Source organism: Mauremys mutica, chromosome 10, assembly GCF_020497125.1.
Source record: "Mauremys mutica isolate MM-2020 ecotype Southern chromosome 10, ASM2049712v1, whole genome shotgun sequence".
Taxonomy (NCBI): Eukaryota; Metazoa; Chordata; order Testudines; family Geoemydidae; genus Mauremys; species Mauremys mutica.
In genome coordinates, this window is record NC_059081.1 from 75,632,098 (window position 1) to 75,654,678 (window position 22,581).

The window sequence follows — 22,581 nt, forward strand, 5'->3', positions numbered from 1 at the left end:
CAAATTGCGGCGCTGCAAAGCGCCAGTGTGGTCTAAGCCCCAGCGCTGGGAGCGCGGATCCACAGCGCGTGTCGGTTTATTTCAACACAGGGAGGTGGAGTTCGGACAGTGCTGGGAGAGCTCTCTCCCAGCGCTGGCACTTTGACTACATCTTAGCGCTTCACAAGCGATGCCGCGGCAGCACCTTTTGAAGTACAAGTGTTAGCCAAAGCCTTAGTGGAAATTCTCCTATTGAGTTCAAGGTGGACCAGGATTTGGCCATTATTTTCAAAGATAGCTTTTACAATGTGTACAGTACCTGAAGCTTGGTGATTAAATAGGCCACAATTGTTCCCACTCAAACATGTTCGCAGTGAAGTTGAGAGTCATCCAGCAGGACCCAGATATTAATACACATCTACTAGGGCCATAGGCAAACATTACAGCCTCCTTGTTTGGACCCTACTTTCTAATATGAATAACAACAAACAGCATAATGAAAAGAAGGCGGAAAAATATACACTATCGCTGATGTGCACCTCTCCATTCAACGCTCACTCGCAGTAAATTCCGATGTCTCAGCCAAGTCATTTTCTGCTGTTAGAGGAGGAAGTGGGGGTTTCTTTACCCCACCGATGCCCTTTCTCTTTCTTGGGGGGGCCTCTGCTGGGAATGGCAAAGTGAGGATGCAGTTATGTGTGAGAACTAATCTTTGCCCACTGGTTGTGGATTTGCATGCAGATTGAAAGGTAACACTACACTCACTTGCCTGAGTGGCTGTGCAATGGTGGGGGGTTGGCAACACCACTGACATTTGGCCTGTCTGCCTGTCTTCTCGTGTACAAAAGACAAAAACCAAAAAATCAAAAAAACAATTCCTCCCACCCCCTACGAAATTGGGCTCCAGGCACATGCCTTAGTTTGCCTTTGCATTAATTCAGTCTCTGGTCACCACATGCTGCTGTTGCACATTAGTCTTAGAAGGTTCTTTTTGTTAATGAAATGAGCAGATAGCCATCTCTTTGAAGAATTTGTGTATTATTGCTAGTTTTTGTTATGCAGTTTCATTTTTGGTAGAAGCTGTTGCAAAACAGCAAGAAACTTTGCCACTCTGTCTCTAATGTCTCTAAGTAGAGGCTTGTTTTTGAGGTTAAGATGAGTTACTACTTTACCCTGGGAACCAGGCATTAGTGTTTTTGGTGGAGTATCTACTAAAAGAGGGATTTGTCTGCTGGACGAGTTTATGACAAACTTTGGTTTCCAGGGCCTGGTGAATAATACTATCGAGATAAACCCATTACTCTAAGAAAATACCTGGATCTCAACAGCACTAATTTTCTCATCCAATGAGAAATCAACATGCAAGACCTCAAACATCCTGATACCACTTAGCAGAGGGTTGACAATAATAAAATACAGTTGTGGCTTGCCTTGTTAAAGTGTAGAAGAGGTTTTCCTCTCCATTTTTTTGGTATGAAGTCATTCTAGAGTAATAATGCTGTTGACAATGCTGCTCTACTGTCTACTGGTTTTACAGTTATTGAAATAATCTTTGTTGTATGTTGAAAACAGTGTGCCATTTGCAGGGAGACGAGGGGAAAAGTTGTGATAAAATGTGGGGTTTTTACACTATTGAAGTTTCCGAGAATTTTGAGCAAAACCTGATAAACAAATGGGCAGGTAGCTCTAAATATAAAGGGAACGGTTCCCATGTAAGCTATAATTGTTGGTACAAATGCTATAACAAAATTGTTGGACTCTGTGATTTACACCTATTATTGCGGTCTGGTGACGTTCTGGGAGGGAATGTATTTCAAGAAGCATAACCCCAGCTGGAGCGCCCAGGCACTAGGGAAAGTATAGACCAGGGGTAGGCAACCTATGGCACACGTGCCGAAGGCGGCACACAAGCTGATTTTCAGTGGCACTCTCACTACCCAGGTCCGGGGGCTCTGCATTTTAATTTAATTTTAAATGAAGCTTCTTAAACATTTTAAAAACCTTATTTGCTTTACATACAACAATAGTTTAGTTATATAATTATAGACTTATAGAAAGAGACCTTCTAAAAATGTTAAAATGTATGACTGGCACGCGAAACCTTAACTTAGAGTGACTAAATGAAGACTCGGCACAGCACTTCTGAAAGGCTGCCGACCCCTGGTATAGACTCTGCCCCTGAAGTCTAAAAAACTACCTGCTAGAGGTGATGAAGCAAATCCATTTGTTGTTTGCAATCTGCTCACAACAAGATTCGTTACATGCTCAACAACGCCAGGAGAGGGGTATCAAAAAGCCACACTGATCTGGGGTCCTGCTTCCAACTGCTTTTAATTTGGCAGAAAAGTTGCTGGAATAATCTTAGCTGTAGTTGGATTTGTAACCAAAGCTATTAGGTGACCTTTCCTAGGGCTACCTCATCCGAGCTTGTTGCTGGGGTATTGGTTTGAGCGTCTTGGTGTCTGTGATTACTCATTCAAAAACCAGGCCCTGGTCACTCGATTACAGACCTAAAAGTCGCAATATTATAACAAAAAAAACTTCAAACGAGAAACTGCTGAATTGGAATTAATTTGCAAAGTGGTCACCATTAAATTAGGCTTAAATAAAGACTGGGAGTGGATGGGTCATTACACAAAGTAAAACTATTTCCCCATGTTTATTGGCCCCCCGCCCCCCTTGGTCCTCACACCTTCTTGTCACCTGCTGGCAATGGGCCATTTTGATTACCACTACAAAAAGGTTTTTTTGTTTTTTGTTTTTTTTCCCCTCTCCTGCTGGTAATAGCTCAGCTTAACTGATCACTTTCATTAGAGTGTGTATGGCAACACCCATTGTTTCATGTTCTCTATATATATATCAATATCGATATCTTCGTACTGTATTTTCCACTACATGCATCCGATGAATTGAGCTGTAGCCCACGAAAGCTTATGCTCAAATATAAGGTGCCACACAGGACTCCTGTTCTTTCTGCTGATTCTGTGACGCTAGAAGTGCAGAGCCATTAAATTTACTTCAGTGTAAGTCCCCATAGCAGAGATTTTTAGCCACAATGCTCATCTCACCATGACTCTAAGTAGTGCATAAAGACTAAATAAATAACGTTTTTTTTCCCTTTTATCTTTGGTACTTTCAAAGAGCCTATCCACATGGTGTATGAGGCTGTATTAGCAGTTGTGGGATGAGCCAACCTTGCTAGTCTAGCATTTCAAAACCCCCAAAGGTAGCAAGAGAAAAGTGGGGAGAGTGGAAGGCTACCACCCACACTGTCAAAAGGAGCAAAAGGTAACAGTGGGACATGGGGCCAGTTGGATGCTAGATGTAAGGAGGAGGGATCACGGATGATGCTGGCAACCCCAAACCAAGTGATACTTGGCAGTTTCTGTTGCATTTGCTTTGGAAGTGGGGTGCATGAGCCCAGACATGCTGAAATTGAAGACACTGTGTGTGTGAACTCTTCACGAACCAAAATTCTTATGTTTTGCAAAGCTAAATGGGCAGTCCAGGAGAAAGCAGATGGAAGAGGGAGCAGACATAATCTAACTATGGCCCCTTATCCTTTAAAATTACATGAAACAACATGACTTTTTCAGCCTAGTCTACATTAGATATACAGTTATATATGGTACAGAGCACATAATAAAGTGATTGCCAACAGCATTTCTCTTGTCCTGCCAAACAAATCACTAACCTGAGACAATGGCTTCTTCTGTCCACAATTGGATCCCGCCAATAAAGATCATATTGGGCATCACAGGCATGGGATACTCAAACACAAAATCAAGTCTCTTCAGCCAAATGGATCCATGACTTAAAAGTTCCTTCATGGTCATCGGTCTTTGCAGAAACTCAGAGGCCAGACTTTCAAATTGTGAATAAGCAATATCACAGAGAAGGGACTCTGATGAGCTGATTATTAGGTTTCTTCACACGCTGGGTAAATGTCATACGGTCTGTGTTAGATGAAAGCATTCTTGGGACATAAGAAGGTGGGTTTGGACATTGAGCAGCCTCAGCGTCGACGCCACATGGGATTCCCCGTAAGAAGAGAATAGAAGGGATAGAAAGATGCAAAGCTATGATCTGCCCACAGGGCAACATGGGATCTGTAAAGACAAGCATCAAAGTTACTCCCTTCAATGTATCCCATCAGCTCTCTGTTGTACAGTAAGTGTGTACATGTGGCAAAGAGCAGAGCAGAGGTGCGCTTAACATTTTCAAATATTGTAATAATCCTTAATGGAAAAGGTTGTTCCTTAAAACTGGTTTCAGCAAATGTGAGAAAATGTCCATCCAGCTCTTCCTTTGTGAAAGGCACAGGATACGTTTTCATCATGTACGACTCTGATGCTCCCATGAACAGATTTATTTCTGGTGCAACAACAATTATTTCATGTCCTCTCTGCCTTAGTTCATTGAGCACTGCTCTCATGCTGAGCCAGTGACTTCCATCCATAGGCATCACAAGCAGCTTCCCACCAGCAGCAAAACTCAACGAGGACATGAAAAGAAGCAGCACTGTGGTAAGTGAGTGCCAACGATGAACCCCAGGAGACATTTCTCCAGTGAAAGCTCACTGCACTGTGCATGCACAGACATGTATGGCTAAGTTTTATACCAATAAACACACCCTCTGGCAATACTTCATAATTCCACCCATGTACCTTGGACCTTGTCAGCTTGTCAAATGTTTATTGTTAGAGGGCTGCATGCTATGAAATTGGGGAGGGGATTAGGGATTGTAAAAGCCTGACATTAGAATGGCAAATTGACAATGGGTGTGCTTGCTCCTACAAGATACCTCCAGGGAAATCTTTGCTATTGAACAAGCTCCAAGAACAAGTAATACTTTAACCATTATAGCCTATTATTCCTTTACAATGACACCTATCCCTGGGATATGTGAAAGTAGAATTAATTATATTGTAAAAATAGAAAGGATTAAAGAAATGTTGTATGTACCTTTAAGCAGAAATAAGAAATGTTGAAATACAGGTGCCAGGAAAAGAAACATTAGGCATAAACAATGGTGCTAATGGCGAAACATTAACAGAAGATGGGTAATAGTTAGTAAGGAAATAAGATATGCATGTCTAGCCCAGGTAAACTTATCAGATTCTGCTTCCTTTGTTATCTTGTTAAGTTCTCACCCTTTTATCTGTATAAATAAGATAGTTTGTGTCTTGCATGGTGCTCACATTATCTGGGTGTTATTAGCAGAGTGCTGTGCTAATAAAACAGAGTGGTCTGACAAACTGTGAGTCCTGAGTCTAACTTTAACAGATACAAGAGAAAACTGTTTCATCTGAACATGTTGCTATGTTGCAGGAGACTCTTACAGTCACTGTTTTAGGGCTAGTCTACACCAGAATCCTGCTGTAGCCTCGGCCAGGTTAACTTTTTGTGGGCCCGACGCCAAACATATTTGTGGGCCCCAATTGGGGAAATAGGGCATGTGAAGGGGGGGCGGCCTGCAGAGTGAGGGGCTGGTTGGGGGCAATGAGGTACAGCGCAGCGGGAATGGCCCCACTCAGCCCAGCACAAGGACACTGTTTACAAACCTACAACTGCTAGACACACACTGGCCCGCCCAGCCCTGCGCTGCCAGCGTGCCCCTTCCACACACACCCCCTGCCCAGCGCCCCCTCCCCCAGAGACTTCCCCCACAGATCCCTATGCCCGGCACCCCCTGCCTAGAGACCCCTCCTGCTGACCTCCCACCACAACTGCACAGCCCCCTGCACACCATGCCCCCTGCCCAGCTCCCCCACTCACAGAGCCCCTACTGTCCAGCACCCCCTTCACAGTGCCACCCTCACAGCTGTACAGCGCCCCGTGTTCCTGAGGGAATTCTGCACATAATATTTTAAAATTCTGCAATTATTTTTTTTAACAATAAATAAATGTGGAGGCTCCACCCTGGCAGTGGGGAGCACAGGCCACTGGCTGCATGGAGGTGGGAGAATATCCTGCAGCCTCCCTCAGCCCCCTGGGACAGGGACTTGGCAGTGAGGCTGAACCTGACCCTGACACAGCACAAGGGCCAGGCCTGCCACAGAAACACCCTGGGGCCCTGTCCCTTTTGTGCCAGGCACATCCGATGTGGCCAGGGAGGCTCAGCCTGGCAGCAGGATCCAAGTCCAGAGGGACTTAGTGTGTGTGGGGGGGATCCAGATGGGGGTAAGAGGGTTCTGTGGGGGGCAGTCTGGGTGCAGGCAGCTCAGTGGGGGATCTGGATGTACAGGGAGGTTCCAGGTGCAGGGGCAATGGGAGTCTGCAGTGGGGACCAAGTGAAAGTGGATGGAGCTCAGAGGGGAGTGTGTGTGTGTGTGGGGGGGTGTCTGGGTCCAGGGGAGGTGGGGTTCTTTGGGGTGGGGGTCTTGGTGTTGGTGGTTGGGGCTCAGTGGGGAGGGTGTCTGGGGGGGGCTCATCAGGGTGGTACAGATGCAGGGGAGGTGGGGCTTGTTAGGGTGAGTGTTTGATGGGCCTGCTTAACAGGGGAGCCCAGGCTACTGCCAAGGGGATCCGCATGCTGGACCTCCGCTTACCCTGTCCCCTTCTCCTCCCCACCCCATGCCCCTTCCCCACCACTCCATCTCCTCCCCATCCCATCCCCTTCCTTCCCCGCTGCCTCTTTCCCCCTTTCCCTGCTTCCCCATCCCCTTCTCCTCCCCACCCCATGCCCCTTCCCCACCACGCCATCTCCTCCCCACCCCACTTCCTTTCTTTCCCCCTGCCCTGCCCTGCCCTGCCCCACCACAGGCACTCACTGTTGTACAAAATGAAGGCTGGCTCCCAGCACACAGAAGGGAGCCCAACCAGCACTAGGACCCAGAAGGTGGTGTCCAGCTGCAAAGTCCAGGGAGCTGAGCAGCATCTTCTTTTTTCAGCTGGGCTGCGCAGCTCTGTGCTCACAGAAGGGGAGTGGGGGGGCAGTGGCATGTGACCTTGCACCCCATATGGGCCTCACCCCTCACCTCTCTTTGGGGGGCAATGGCCCCAAATTATGCTATGAACATTCCCAATCACCCCCCGCCCCCCGTTCCTCCTTCCCTTTCTGCAGGAAAGCAAAGAACGCTGCAGGAGGGGGACCTGGGCTGTTTTTATTCCCCCTGGGGCCCAGGAGTACCCTACATAGACCCCCACTGCCCAGTGCCTCCCCCAGAGACCCACTCCCCCTACCCTGCCTGCCCCCCAGCCAGACTCACCAGCCCACTGGGCGAGGGCTATTTGCCTTGCCTGGGCTGAGCCAGCCTCATAGCTGGGACCGGTCGGGGATCAGAGTGGGAGGGGCCTGCCCAGGCCGGCCTCCCTCAGAATCCCCTTGCCTGGTGCCCAGACAAGCCCCCCCACCCCCAATGCCAGCCCCTGCACTGGTCCCCGGCAACTCAGCCCCGGGAGGTGGTGGGCAGAGCAAGACCATCCGGAGCTGGAGCCACGCTGGGGAGCAGGGCAGGCAGACCCCTGTGGGACGTGACCCCCGAGAGCCCCCAGCCCAGCTGGCGGAGGAGCGAGTGGGCAGAGGAGCCGGGCCGGAGCGAGGCGGGGATGCCTGGGCTGGCCAGACAGCTGAGAAGAGCACAGGGGAGGGGCTGGAGAGGAGAGGAGCCACCCTGTGGTGGCCCCTCGGCTGGCAGCACAAGCGAAGTGCAGCACCCGGCCGGCTGACAGGCCCCTGTTGAGCATGGGCCTGGTGCCAGGGTGCCTCTGGCACCATTGTAAACCCAGTATTGGCTGTAGCATGTCTGGTGAAGATGCTCTATGCTGATGGGAGCGAGTTCTCCTGTCTGTGCAATAATCCACCTTAGTGAGAGTCGGTAGCCATGTCTGGAGGAGAAGCTCTTAGGTCGGTGTAAATTACGTCATGGCGGGGGGCAGGGAATAGGGAACTGCAGCCAATGGGAGTTTCGGGGGAGGTACCCACAGGCAAGAGCAGAGCACGGAGCCCTCTGCCCCCTCTCCCCGAAGGGGTGCAGAGATGCGGTGCCGGCCACTTCTGGGAGTGGCGCGGGGCCTGCGGTGCCACGGGGGTGGCAATCCAGCGGGCCAGATCCAAAGCCCTAAGGGGCCGGATCTGGCCCGCGGGCCGTAGTTTGCCCTCCCCGCTGTACACTATGAGGAAAAATTAATGCTGGTGCCTTATCTTGTCTATGCTTTCTTCCTGAGCATATATGTTTTCTTATCTGTGAAACCCAGTCACGTACCTGAGGTAGGTTTTTCCCCTCCTCACAGTTTATACCTCCGATGAAGACCATGTTGGGCATCACTGGTTTGGGATACTCAAACACGAAATCGTATCTCAGGAGCCATATGGAGCCATTTCTGTAAAGTGTTGGTAAGTGCACATCTCTCTGGAGAAACTTTGAAGCAATGTCTTGGTATTTGGTATACAAATCCTTAAACAGTGGTGTCTCTAAAGAGCTAACAAATAGGTTCAGCACTCGCTGGGTAAATGTCATGTGGTCTGTGTAGCTGGTATAGCATCTTGGGACATAAGAAACAGGGTCTGGACATTTAGTCACTGCATGCTCTAAACTGCAGGGAAATCCACGAAAGAAGTACACGGAAGGAATGGATAGATACTCTGCCAGGATCACCCCACATGGCAAGGCGGGGTCTGTGAAGAGCACATCAAATTTACTCTCGTCCAAGTATCGTATGATTTCTCTGTTCTGCAGGAGGCTGGCACAGTTGTAGAAGAATAAGTCCAGTACAAACATGGTGCTGCTGTATACTTCTATGATCATAGTAGGGAAGGAGACCTCATCAAAGGGCTGGTTAGCAAACAAATGAAAACGACGGTCTAGCTCTTCCTGGGTGTAAGGCACAGCATACGTTTTCCTTGTGTAATGCTCTGATTCTTTCAAGAGCAAATTAACTTCTGGAGTAAGCACTACTATTTCATGCCCTTTCTCACTGAGCTTCTCCACCACTGCACGCATGCTGAGCCAGTGACTTCCATCCTGAGGGATCACCAGCAGCCGCCCACCTTCCACAAACCCCAAAGACACTAGGAAAAGAAAAAGCCCTGCAGCAAACTGGTAAAGTCTGCCAATGACTGGAGCCATCTGAAAGCTGGAAGCAGATGCTTTGACTCTGCAGATGTTAGAAACCACTTTTTATAGCTGAACTAACACCACCCAGACTTTAGCACTGCTTGCAACCTTTTTGAACTTACTGTCTCATTTATTTTTAAACTGTAGAGTTTCCACTTCTAATGAACAAATTCTACCTTTGGATTTGCAGGCACCATTTTCATTCAAGAAGAATGTCTTTGATTTACTCATTAACTTAATGTCCATTTCTCTACACTGAATTGCATAGGCCACTTCGGACCCCTTGTGCCAGCCAGTGAGAGTCAGCACATTTCATCACCCAGAGGTGTCTTTGTGGTTGTCAATCATTCATAGAGTAGATCAGCAAAAGTAGTGATCTGGGTTTGTGCCAGTATGATGCAAAAAAACCCCAACCCCTTATGACCCGTGTTCGCAACAATTGCTGTTTTCGAACACTGGAGATTTTGGATTGCTAAGTTCTTGTGTCCTTCATAAAGAATTGCCCATTTTGTAACAGGAATTGTGTAGGTCATCAGCATCCTATATTGTGTTACTAAACTTCTTTTCTGATTGTCTGTTGGCCAGGGCAAATACTAATATAGCCACAAGGCTGAACACACAACACAATTGCATTTGACTTGTACAGTATTTTTATTTTGTTGCAACAAAAGTCAATTTTATACCCTTTTAAAAGTATATGTAAATGTGGTACCACACTATTTTTAAGATCATGGTTGGGGTATAATCATAGTATTATTAGCACCAATTTTTTGTGCAAAGTTCAAAAAGTTTCAGTTACAAATATATGTACATATTTTTCTGCCTCAACAAATAATGCAAACAAAATAATTCTCTTTTATCAATCACAGTTTTGTTTTGTTTTTAAATTTTTTTTATTTGTTATTCAAATTAAAAATGTACGGGGAAACCTCAACATTAAGGTAAAGATAATATTAACAAAATGTCAATTTCTTGTGTGGCTTTTTATAAACTTGTTTGCACTTTTGAATATAGTTATAAGAATGTGATAACAAAAATGTTTAAAAATAACAATTTATGCATAAAGCTAACCAAATACTTTCAACAGGTTTCCACGTTTTCAATAGGTTTCCACCTTTGGATCCCAAACATAACAAAGCATCATGAAAGTTTAATATCCTCAGAATATTTGCATGGACCTGTATTTAAAATTTATTTTGGTTTAATTTGATAGTTGGTTTACTTTTATAAGCTTTTCTTTTGTTATGTTATGTTAATGGGAAGCAGTGGTTGTTAAAGTTTGTGCTTCTAAACAGTTAACAAGAGTGAAGTTGGTATCACAAGCAAATTAACTCTAAAAAGCTTATTAAAATTATGTTACCGACTCTTTTGCTGAAACAAAGTGTTCAGCAAGGTAAAGTGATACACCTTCTCATGGAAGATTTTGAGCATTTATTTTAGCCGTTAAGCATTACATGTAGTATAAAATATTAGTAATGCACCTCAAATGAAAATGAATGTCTATACAATAATTGCGAAAAGTATAGCTTGTGTTATAAAAGACTTGGTCCCTATTACACTGTAAACACACTAAATTAATCTGTGTATTAAATTTGTGTTACTAAAAACAAGGGAAACGTAAAAAACAAAAACAAAAAAACAGAAACCGTTTATTATGTTAACTAACTAGCTGTTTAAGTTGCATCCCACACACTAAAGACACTAGAAGATATCACACCACAAAAATACCAGATGATTTCAGTATACAGGGAAGAAACCTCCAAGCATCAAGAGAAAAAAAAAAGAAGTGCTTTATAAATAAGAGACTGGTCAAATACACCTCTATCCACCATAAATGGACAATTAAGTTAACAATCAGCTAAAAACCACTAGCTGGACCAGGATAAACTGTCATTTAATTTCAACTTGGTTACTCTGTAAAAACAACTGTATTATTGCTGTACTACTGTATTATTGCTGTACAACATTTACAATGTGCATAACCTTGCTAAACTGTTTAACCAACACACAGGTAAAAATCAACAAATGAATGGCAGCAAACAACATGAAGGCAAGGAAAAAACAAATTAGTAAAGAAATTAAGTTACACAGTAACTACAAATTGGGTAAACAAATTCCCTGTTAGTACCAGTCATAATTTGGGTCAGTACCAGTCATAATTTGGGTTAGTACCAGTCATAATTTGGGTGCCTAACTAAGGCACATGCTATTCAAAACAATCTTGCTCAATGTCTGGGTACCAATACTAATCCTGACACAACAATATTTGAGAAATTGGTTACTGTCCATGCAGTAGGTTTTCTGAAAAACAACATCCATAAAAACAGCTGAATCTACTTCAACTACTGGTGTATCATGGGGCAATGCAATCTATGAAACAGAGAAGCTAGCAGTTCCTGTTTCCTGCACAGTGAAGCTTACCAGAGGGTGACAACCAGCAGTAAGGGTAATCTATAACATGAATGGACAGTACTGTATAGTAACTAAGTACAATATATTTATATATAAAGGCCTCAGTGGTAGTGTCACTATTCCAAATATTTGTTTTACTTCTCATATACATAGCACTGTGGGACACATTATCACAATCCCTATCCCAGTATTTCAAAACACTCAGCCTACTACTAATAACGATATGAATGGTTACTGTAATTGCCCTAAGAAAAGTGGGTTGCTAGCTGCAGTACCACAAGGGCCAAACTCCAACAACAGATTGGAAAAGAATTGTTATGCTTGGATATAAAGTGCTGTTATATGTACACATACATACTATACATATATGCCCATATACACTACAAATATCTATGCCATATCCATATTATTCATATATATTAATTATTTGGGAGTGTCTCTAAGGCTCAGTCATAAATACTACATTCCTCAGTCAAGGTCCCGGACCTAACATTCCCAGGCCCACACATTCCTCTGGGATTGTTAGTCTGTTTTACCATAGTTATTGCTGAGGCTTTAATGTTTGCCTGCATTCGCTATTTGCCCCCTGTTATAAAGGGATATACTCAGATAAATGTTGTTTTTGCTAATCTGGAAGTTTCGGCCTCGAGGGGATGTGATTAAAATGAACAAAGGTATTGTCAATGTTAGGCCTCAAACTTCCGGAAGCTTCAGAAAGCAAGCCTTGCAGAATTAAACTGAAACTTGAGATCAGGATGCGCTGCAACCAGATAACACTTTAGGCTAACTCAGATGTATTGAGATTGACACACATTGACCTCCTTTGAGATAATTGGCTACATGGAGATAAGTTATGCGCCCCCCGCATAACTTATAATATCAAAGCAACCACACTAACCACACTAAAAATTTGGCCCACCCTGATTGATTGGTCTGTTTTAAAACACGGCCGACAGATGAGATAAAAAATATGAAGGCACAGGACTAAAGGTGTGTGTTTCAGTCATAAGGGAAACCTGACTCACACCCCCTGAACCGAAGGGACGTGCACTTCTCGACTGTCTGTACCTGGCCAGTGCGGAAAACAGCTGACTGAAGAGTAACATATTTTCGGATGAATGCAGTGTAAGATTATGGAGTAAAGAAGTCTGGTTGCTTGAACTGAATTGATTTCAAGTTGTATTGATACTATAGTGTTAAGAATAGTAGTAAGTAGCTAATGAATAACTTTACATGTACTTGTGCTTGCTTTCAGTATAATATTCCATTTATATTAATCCTTATTCAGGGCAGGTCTTTAATCTTTCTTTTCTTATTTCGGCTGTGTTGCCTTTATAGCCAGAAGTTATTAAAAACCCTTTTTGAGGAATAATTAGTAGTTTTAATTTCTCTTATACAGGCACTACTCAATCTCATTACATCTGTGTTGGGTGGTGGGAAGTAGTGATCACCCAGGGCACAACTAGGGTCCTGATGCGTGTCCCCTTCTTCCTTCATCTCCGCAAAAGGCTAAGGTACGAAGTAGTCATTGTGACACTGCACCCCATATTCTTCATAGTGATATTATTCTGATATTGTTATAGCATAATCATGATGCATTTTATGCAAGATAAGTCATGTGAGGTGGCATTGGGAAAGTTATGCTTTTCTGAATATGATTATCCTATTTGTATGCATGTATCATTTTTGTATCTGAAGTTATGAATATTGCCTGTGTATCTGTATTTCAAATGTAGTTACACCTGGGTAATGCCCACTAGACAAGATGCTTTCAATATAGATAGCTGGGTGGGAAGGGCCTATTCAGAGCACTGGGCCATTAGGAAAAAGCAATAGGCCTTAGAAGAAGCTTATCTCCCACCTGGGGAGCCTTCCTCAGAACACTACAGACAGCCTCCGAGTAATGGCTGCTATGACTCTACAAGGCCATGTGATCAGTCCACATGATGCTGGACTCCATCTTGGGATGTCAGTATTTTCCAGACTGGTCTGGGAATCAATCTTTGAAACAAAGAATTCCCGCCATATGCAAAAACTATATAAGGCGTGAAGTGGCATCATGTGGTGTACTTTGCTCCCCACAGAAGGAGTCTTCTGGAAACACCTGAGGAACAAAGACTGAACTGGGGGAAGTGCTGGACCCAGACTAAAGGGATTTCTAGCCTGTAAATGAAACTCCTGGGGATTCCAATCTGTAAGGCAAGTGCAGCTTGCCTCTTAAGAATCTGCAGCCTGCCTGTATCATCTTTTAGGGTGAGAATCTGCTAATTCATAACCAATCTCTTTAGTATATTAAGCTGAGTTTGCGTTTGTGTTTATTTGCTAGGTAATCTGCTTTGATCTGTTTGCTATCCCTTATAATCCCTTAAAATCTTTTGTAGTTAATAAATTTGTTTTTGTTTTATCTAAACCAGTGAATTGGAGTGAAGTGTGTAGGAATCATAACTCAGGGGCAAAGGCTGTGGCATATTCCTCTCCACATTGAGGGAAGGGGCAAATTTTATGAGCTTATGCGGTACAGTTCCCTGAGCAGCGCAAGACGGTACAATTTTTGGTTTGTACTCGAGAGAGGGTGTGTACCTGGAAAGCTGGGAAATTGGCTGCTGTCTGATGCATGTATTTGAGTAGCTTGGGTGAAGCCGCTCTCTCAGGTAGCTCAGTTTGGGTATGTGGTGCCACCTGCTGTCGTGCTGGGTGATAACAGGGCCTGGGTTAGGCTGGCTGTGTCCCCAAGCAGTGTGAGCAGGGCCAACCCAACTGAATGGTTAGAGGGGCCCAGCAGTGCCCACAGCTCCCAGACTACACCCCAGGGGTGACAACCCAGCCCACTCATGTCAACACTTTATAGAATGATAAGAATAAACAGGCTACCAAAGGCAGATTATCTTTTCAGCTTTTCTATTGCATTTGAAAGGCCACAGTTGGCCTGAGACTCTCAAACGCAAAGTGCTATCTTTACAAGCACGCAAAGCAGAGCTTTGTTTAAATCACTTCAGACGGAGCCATTTGTTCAAACTTTATCTACGTCTTTAAAAAGGAACTGTTCTTCAGTGCAGACTAACAAATTCAGCACATAGGTTCACTAGGTAGATACCATGTTGGATGTATGGCTAGTGTGATACCCCAGCACATTAGAGGCACACAGGGTTTCTGTTTAGTGCAAGAGAGAGAGGAGGGCTGTCAGGGAGACTGGTTAAGACTCCCTGGTGTAGACTAAATGAGTCTAGATGCTGAAAGGCAAAAGAGGCCCAGAATTTGTATATTGTGACAGAGTCAGGCCAGATGCCTACAGGAGAGTGATTGAAGGCAGATATATTAGCCCCAAATTAAGCAGGTCCCTTCCCCTGGGTAAGCGAACAGGGGCAGTTCCAGAACAATCAGGAACTTGCTGGAACCAATTCAGGCAGGCAGGCTAATCAGGACACCTGGAGCCAATTAAGAAGCTGCTAGAATCAATTAAGGCAGGTTAATAAGGGCACCTGGTTTAAAAAGGACCTCACTTCAGTCAGTGAGGGGCGTGCAAGAAACTGTGACTGAGAGGGCATGCTGCTGAAGGACTGAGGAGTACAAACACTATCTGGCATCGGTGGGAAGGTCCTGTGGTGAGGATAAAGAAGGTGTTTGGAGTAGGCCATGGGGAAGTAGCCCAGGGAGTTGTAGCTGTCACACAGCTGTTACAAGAAACACTGTAGACAGCTGTGATTCACAGGGGCCTGGGCTGGAACCCGGAGTAGAGGGCAGGCCCGGGTTTCTCTCCTCCCCCTCCTCCCTATTGGATATAAGAGGAGTTGACCAGGACCATAGGTCCCACCAGAGGGGTAGGTCTCTGGCCTGTCCCCCGACCCACTGGGTGGATCAGCAGAGACTGCGGGGATTGTTCTCCTCCTTTTCCCCATGCTGGCCAGTGTTGAGGTTAGCTGAGTGAATGGCAGGTTTGAGCAACAAGCAAAAGTGGCCAAACTGAGGACTGCCATGAATCTCTGAGGAGAGCAAATCCGCCAATAAGCGCAGGACCCACCAAGGCAGAGGAGGAACTTTGTCACAATATGCACTGCCTATGCTTTAAACCAAAGGGAAATCTAGAAATGGAGCACGCTGAAGAAGCAGGACACTGCAAAAATCACCCTACAGAGCAATGCTACAGCTATGTGAAGCCCTTCAAAGTTACTCTCTATAAAGTGAGGAGCAATTTCTGTTACAGTTGTCGAAAATAACAATGGGCAAGATCCTCTCATGCAGACAAGCTGTGCTGAGTTCCAGCTGAGGAGCTACTGTGAGGGTATGACCAGATTGCAATGACTAGGTACTGCCTCGAGCTGGCAGACCTGAGCTAGCTTAAACCTAGCCAGCTTGGGTTCCGGAAAAGTGCAGTTGCAGCAGCATAAGACACGGTAATGCCAGGGTACAAAATACAGGGGTACAACAGAATAGGTCATGCTGGTGGGGAAGAGGCACTGTATATTTAAAAAAACCCCAAACATTGTCAGATAAGGTGAAAAATCTTGAATGACTCAAACTGTATCACAGAATCTCTATGTCTAGAAATTCCATGCATGAATAACAAGAATATAGCAGTAGGAATATACAACCAACCACCTGACCAGGATAGTGACAGTGTTTGTGAAGTACAAAGGGAAGTTAGAAGAGCTACAAAATCAGCAAATGCAAGAATAATGGGTCATTTCAACTAGGGTCATGTTGACTGGATACGGGTGTGATGCAGGGATAAAATTTCTAGACACTGATTCTGGGAGAGCTAGTCCAGGAACCCACAAGGGGGAGGGGATTCTTGAGTTAGTCATAGGTGGAGTGCAGGATCTGCTCCAAGAGGCAACTATAGCTGCATTGCTTGAAAATAGTGACCCTAATGCAATTAAATTTAACAACCTTGTAGCGGGGAAAATACCAACAAACCCCATCAGGGTACCATTTGATTTTAAAAAAGGAGAACCACATGTGAATGAGGGTGCTAGGTAAGTGGAAATTAAAAAGAGCAGACCCCAGGGTAAAATACCTGCAAGCAATATGGAGACTACTTTTTAAGTTTTTTAAACACCAAAATAGAGGCTCTGACTAAATGCAGACCCCAAATCAAAAAAGACCGTAGGAGGACCAAAAGAGAACCGCCATGGCTAAACAGGAGACTAATGGAGGCCATCAATGGAAAAAAGGCATCCTTTAAATTTTGGAAGTTGAATCCTAATAAGGAAAACAGGAAGGCGCATACATTATGGCAAGTCCAATGTAGAAGTATATGAAGGCAGGCCTTCTGAACGTCTTTCTTTGAACTTGCAAAAGATCCAAAAACTAACAATAAACTTATCTTTTAAGACTGTGGGAGTTAGGAAAGCCCGCCAAACAGGTAGTGGGGCCATGAGAGGGTAAAGGTGTTAAAGGAGCACTCAAGGAAAACAAGGCCATTGTGGAATAGCTAAATGAATTCTTTGCATCAATCTTTACTGCCGATGATGTGGAGGAGATACTCATATCAGAGCTATTCTTTCTGGATGACAGATCCTGCAGTACTGTCCTCAACTGATGTGTCAGTAGAAGAGGTTTTAGAATAAACATGTCAATTAACATACATAAGGGTGATCCAGTTGATACAGCGTTGATACAGAAAGGCTTTGACAAAGTCCCTTGCCAAGGGCTCTTAAGGAAACTAAGTAAACCTAGGATAAAGGGAAGGTCCTCTCATGGATCAGTGACTGGTTGAAAGATAGAAAACAAAGCATAGGAATAAATGGTCAGTTTTCACAATGGAGAGAGGTGAAGGAGGGGTCCCTTAAGGAACTGTACAGAGTCTGATGCTGTTCAGCCTATTCATTAATGATGTGGAACAAGGGGTGAACAGTGAAATGGCAAAGCTTGCAGGAGACACAAAATTATTCAAGATAGTTAAGTCCAAAGCAGACTGGGGAATTAGAGTGCGTGACACTGGCAGACCAGATGCCAACTCATACAAAGGCCCCTAGGCCTCACTGAACACTTACAAATGCATAGCTGGAAACCAGTCTGACTCACTTGTGTGTCAATAGTATTAAAATAGATGTTAGAGTTATAAGAATGTGTTTAGAGTTTGAACTTTATGAAATGTTAGTGAGTTGCTGCCTGCATTAATCTCACTTCTAATATCTGTATCCTGTGTTATAAGGTAATAGTTATGTGTTTTGCTCTGTAACTATGCAAGTGTTTGCTATGAAACTGTAAATCCGCCCAGTCAGGAGAGAAGTATTACTGAGCGTGAAATACTAGTTTACCACAAGAGGTGTCATCTCCTTCCCAACAAAAGAAGGCTTATAGATACCAGACAAACCATTGTGGCACATCAGTGAACAAAAGACTTGGTTGATTGCTTCCCCCATACCCATAAAGAGGGGAATGCACAAACTCTTATTCCATCACACCTTGAACTCTGGGGGAAGGGGAACTGAAAATTATGACTTTTGGTGTAAGGGGCCATCTATCAAAAAGGCAGGTTGATGGCAAGATAGACTGGAGTGCCCGAGGGGACTGTCTGTGACTCCATGGTTAGACTGTTCTAGCACTTGAGGAGTTCACACTTGATACTTGGTTGGTGAAATCTAAGTACAGAACTCAGCTTGGGGTTTGTGTCTTTGTGTGTAACAAACTTATGATTGTGAGCCACAGTCTGAGAGTGACCTCACAAAACTGGGTGACTGGGCAAAAAAACAAAAGGCAGATGAAAGTCAACACAGATAATTGCAAAGAAGTGCACATTTGGGGGGAAACAAATCTATATTATACATATACAATTATGGTTTGTAAGCTATCTGTTACCATCCAAGAAAGAGATCTTGGGGTCTCTGTAGATAGCTCTCTGAAAATTTCCAGGCAATGCACAGCATCGTTTAAAAAGGCAAATAGTGTGCTAGAAACTATTAGGAAAAGGTTAGAAAATAGGACAGAAAATGTATATAAATCCATGGTGTGTCCAAACCTTGAATACTGCGTGCAGTTCTGGTCACCCCATCTCAAAAAGGATTTAGTGGAACTAGAAAAGGTTCAGAGAAGGGCAACAAAGTTAATCAAGGGTATGAAACGGCTTCCATTAGCAGAGAGATAAAAAAGATTAGGGTTGTTCAGCTTAGGAAAGAGATGACTAAGGGGGGATAAGATAGAGGTCTATAAAATCATGACTGGTGTAGAAAAAGTGAATACAGAAATGTTATTTACCCATTTCCCACAATACAAAAAAGAGGGGTTGTGCAATCAAGTTAATAGGCAGCAGGTTTAATGCAAAGAGGAGGAGGTACTTTTCGACACAACGCACAAGTAAGCTGTGGAGCTCATTCCCATGGAATGTTGTGAAGGCCAAAAGTATAACTGGGTTCACAAAGGAACTGGCTAAGTTCATGGAGAATAGGTCCATCAATGGCTTTTGTCCAATGTGGTCAGATTCAACCCCATGCTAAGGGCAACCCTAGCTCTCTGACGACCAGAAGCCAGGAGTGGAAGACAGGTGGATCACTCAGTAATTGCCCTATTCTGTTCACTCTCCCTGAAGCTCAAGAATGGCCCAATGTCAGAGGCAGGATACTGGACAAATCGGACTATTGGGCTGATGCTATATGGTAGCTCTTATGTGCTTATATGTGTTCTTTAGGTAGCAAATGCAAAAGGATGCAGAAGAACCTCTTCCTGCGTTTATGGCATTGTATACATTTCCCTACTATGCTGCTTAGATTTCTCCAAGAGAAAACCAGTGCCTAATATAACAAGAACTATTTCCAATTGAGTTCATTCTGTTCGTGCTGAGCAGGGACATCCATTCTGAAGTGTCAACAGTACACAGAATGAAGGAAGGCTAAAACCCTGAGACTATCCATTTACCTTTCTAAATATTTATCCCGTGTCGCTTACCTTTCTGCCAAAGAGACACTTGAAACCAACATTTTATTGCCAAAAGCTGAAACACAACTGGCTTTTCACTATGAGATTTAAAGCTTTTTCAGTCCTCTGACTTGTGCCCAAAATAAAGCTTCTCCACTCTGCAGTGTTATCTGTATTTCCCCTTTGCTTGTTTTTGTCCCTATCCACGGTGCTTTGTCTGAATTACATACCCCACTGACCTTTCCCCTGCTCTGACTTTATCTGAGTCATTCCAAATCAGCATATGTACCATCACCTGCCTGGGTGATTCCTCCACCAGGTCACTGCCTCTACTGTTTATATTTGCTTAATCACTTTCATGTTCCAGCCATGAGGGGCAGCAATGGTGAAAGCATGAACATGCTTGTGAAAGAAGCACACAAAGGCATGATGGAGACTGGCAGCTTTTTGTGTGGACCTGCATGGGGTGACTTAGGTTTCAGGAAGAGCAGAGGAGGAGGAGAATCCAGTAGCCAGATGGGAGGTAATGAGGCCCCAGATGTGATTTTTAGTGGTGTGGGTAGAGAGATAGGGCTGAATCTCAGAGATGCTGTGGAAGAAGCAGCAGCAGCAAGATTTAGCATGACCTGGATGTGTGGTTCTAGAGAAGGGACTAATCTGAGATGGTACCAGGTTATAGGCCTGAGTAACAGAGAGGATTGTGATGTTGCTACCAGTGAGAGAGGAAGAGGGGAATGCTCCAAGGGGTAGAACAGCGCAGTTTAGTTTTAACAATGCTAAGGTGAAGCTGATGGTGAGACCTCACTGAGACTCAGAGAGACAGGCCGAGATGTGGGATTGGATGGAGGGGGACAAGAATAGACAGATAGATTTTTAATCAGCGATGTATAACTGTTAATTAAAGCCAAGTAAGTAGATACAATCACCTAAAGAAAGAGTGTAGAGCAGGAGTGGGAAAACTACAGCCTGTTGTCCGGATCTGGCCTGCCAGCTGTTTTAATCTGGCCTTGAGCTCCTGCTGGGTAGTGGGATCTGGGGCTTGCCCTGCTCCAGTGCTCCAACCGGAGCAGGGTCAGGGGCTGCTCCTCGCAGCTCCCAGAAGCCATGCTATGGCCCCCCTTGGGCTCCTACACATAGGGTCAGCCAGGGGGCTCTGGTCTGCCCCAGGCGCCACCCCTGTAGCTCCCATTGGCCGGGAACCGCGGCCAATGGGAGCTGCAGGAGAGGTGCCTGCAGACAGGGCAGTGTGTAGAGCTGCCTGGCCGCACCTCCACCTAGGAGCCAGACAAGAGACATGCCACTGCTTCCAGGAGCTGCTTGAGGTAAGCCGCCACCTGGAGCCTGCACCCCGAGCCTCCACCCTAACCCCAACCCCCTGCCCCAGCCCTGATCCCCCTCCCACTCTCCAAACCCCACAATCCCAGCCTGCAGCACCCTCCTGCAGCACCAAACTGCTCATCCCCAGCCCCACCCCAGAGCCTGCACCCTCAGCCAGAGCCTGCACTCCTTCCTGCATCCCAAACCCCTGATCGCCCTCCCACCTTCCGAACTCCTTGGTCCCAGCCCAGAGCACCCTCCAACACCCCAAACTCCTCATTCCCAGCCCCACCCTAGAGACAAAGCCCTCACCCCCTTCCTGCACCCCACCCCCCAGCCCGCTCCTGCACACTGAACCCCTCATTTCTGGCCCCACCCTGGAGCCTGCACCCCCAACCAGAGCTCTCACCCCCTCCCGCACCTCAACCCCAATTTTGTGAGCTTTCATGGTCCGCTATGCAATTGCTATTCCCACATGTGGCCCTTGTCCCAAAAAGTTTGCCCACTCCTGGTGTACAGTACAGGAAAAGAGGAGGTGGCCAGTGATCAAACTCGCTGGGACTCACAGGTGACTGATATGCAGTATCCCCTCAGGAGGGTGGAACTAGGGCAACCAGATATCCTGATTTTACAAGGACAATCTTGATATTTGGGGCTTTATCTTATATAAGTGGCTATTACACACACATACACCCCGTCCTGATTTTTCACCCTTGCTATCTGGTCACCCTAGGCAGAAATGAGGCATTTCAGCTGCATCAGTTGAACGGTGATTGTAGTACTGCTCTCCTGAGCTTGGCATCTGACCTAGCAGCTAAATCTAAGGCACAGTGCTTGACAAGGGCCCATGGGTTACTCCATGTTGCTGCCTTGCAGATCTCTGATATTAGCACATTTCTGAAGCAGGCAGAGAATGGCACTTGTGCTCTGGTGGAAGGAGACTTGATGGTATGCCAGGCAGCTGATACTGCAGCGAGATACACTGTGTTCTCCATCTCAGTGTTCTCTGGGAGGAGATGGTCTGGCTGTGGCTATATGCAGACAAGGTCACATGGTGAATATCTTCATCTTGTTAATATAATAAAGCAAAGTCCTGGTTACATTCAGTGTGTGCAACTCCTTTTCTCCTAGTGTTGGGTGTGGCTTTGAGAAGAAGACAGTCAGGTTGCATGACTGTGTTAGATGAATTTCTGAGCCCACCGTGTCCCTGTGAATGACTTATGTGGGGTACAGCCATCAGTGCCAAGTGCTCACTCGCTCTTCAGGATGACATCATAGCTGCTAGGACGACCGTCGTCCCAGGGAGGTGGTGTAAGGCGCATTCTGAGAGAGGTTCTAATGGACGTTCCATGAGCCTCGGGAGAAGGATGCTGAGGTCCCAGGCAGGAGTATGTTCTCTGGCTCTCTGTCTTGGCACTCAGTTGGTGTCCTCCTCCTTTGATGAGGCAGTAGTGTACCATTTTCTGTCGGGACCTGGTGTGTAAATTGCCAGGGACTGTAGTGCGGAAGGTCCTGAGGAAGGCAGTCAAAGAAGGCCGCAGGGCTGGAATTAATCCCAGTGGTGAGTCCCGGAGAGGGGTGAAGCACAGGGAGGCAGTCCTGAGTGGTCGGTGTTCCCACTGAGAAAGGAGAAGGCCTGGGAACCAGAGGAGAGGCTGTATTAAGCACAGGCTAGAGGGAAGCAGCACAAGGGGCTTGGCAGTAGGAAGTGGCCCCCCCACTTTTACACAGGTTCCGGAGCTTCTGCCCGGGGATTTTGGTGTTGAGATCTTGTGCACCACAGACTTCATAACTGTTGAGGTGGTCAGAGTCAAAGCCCTCAGTCACAACTCTGTCATGTCCTCTGCCTCTTTCTTTGCCTGATCCTTGGGTGGGATGTGTTGGCCGATGCTGATCTCTCCAGCTTTGCTCTGGTCATAATGGTCACCTCTGGGTCTGAAGTGAACTGCATGGATTACTG

General features: G+C 45.5%; 1 protein-coding gene and 1 pseudogene across 3 annotated transcripts in view; both read right to left on the bottom strand.

The window, feature by feature from the left end:
* Positions 1–22,581, bottom strand: part of LOC123378363 (UDP-glucuronosyltransferase 1-6-like) — a 113,954-nt gene that overhangs the window by 34,734 nt on the left and 56,639 nt on the right. Inside the window, exon 1 of one of the 3 annotated variants that reach the window (XM_045032033.1) lies at positions 8,187–9,053. The exons of the other annotated variants lie outside the window; for them this stretch is intronic. Coding sequence (XP_044887968.1) covers positions 8,187–9,050 — 864 coding nt within the window. The 5' untranslated portion in view covers positions 9,051–9,053. Of the gene's footprint in view, positions 1–8,186; positions 9,054–22,581 lie in introns of those variants that run through there. 3 annotated transcript variants of the gene reach the window in all.
* Positions 3,237–4,958, bottom strand: LOC123378691 (annotated as a pseudogene).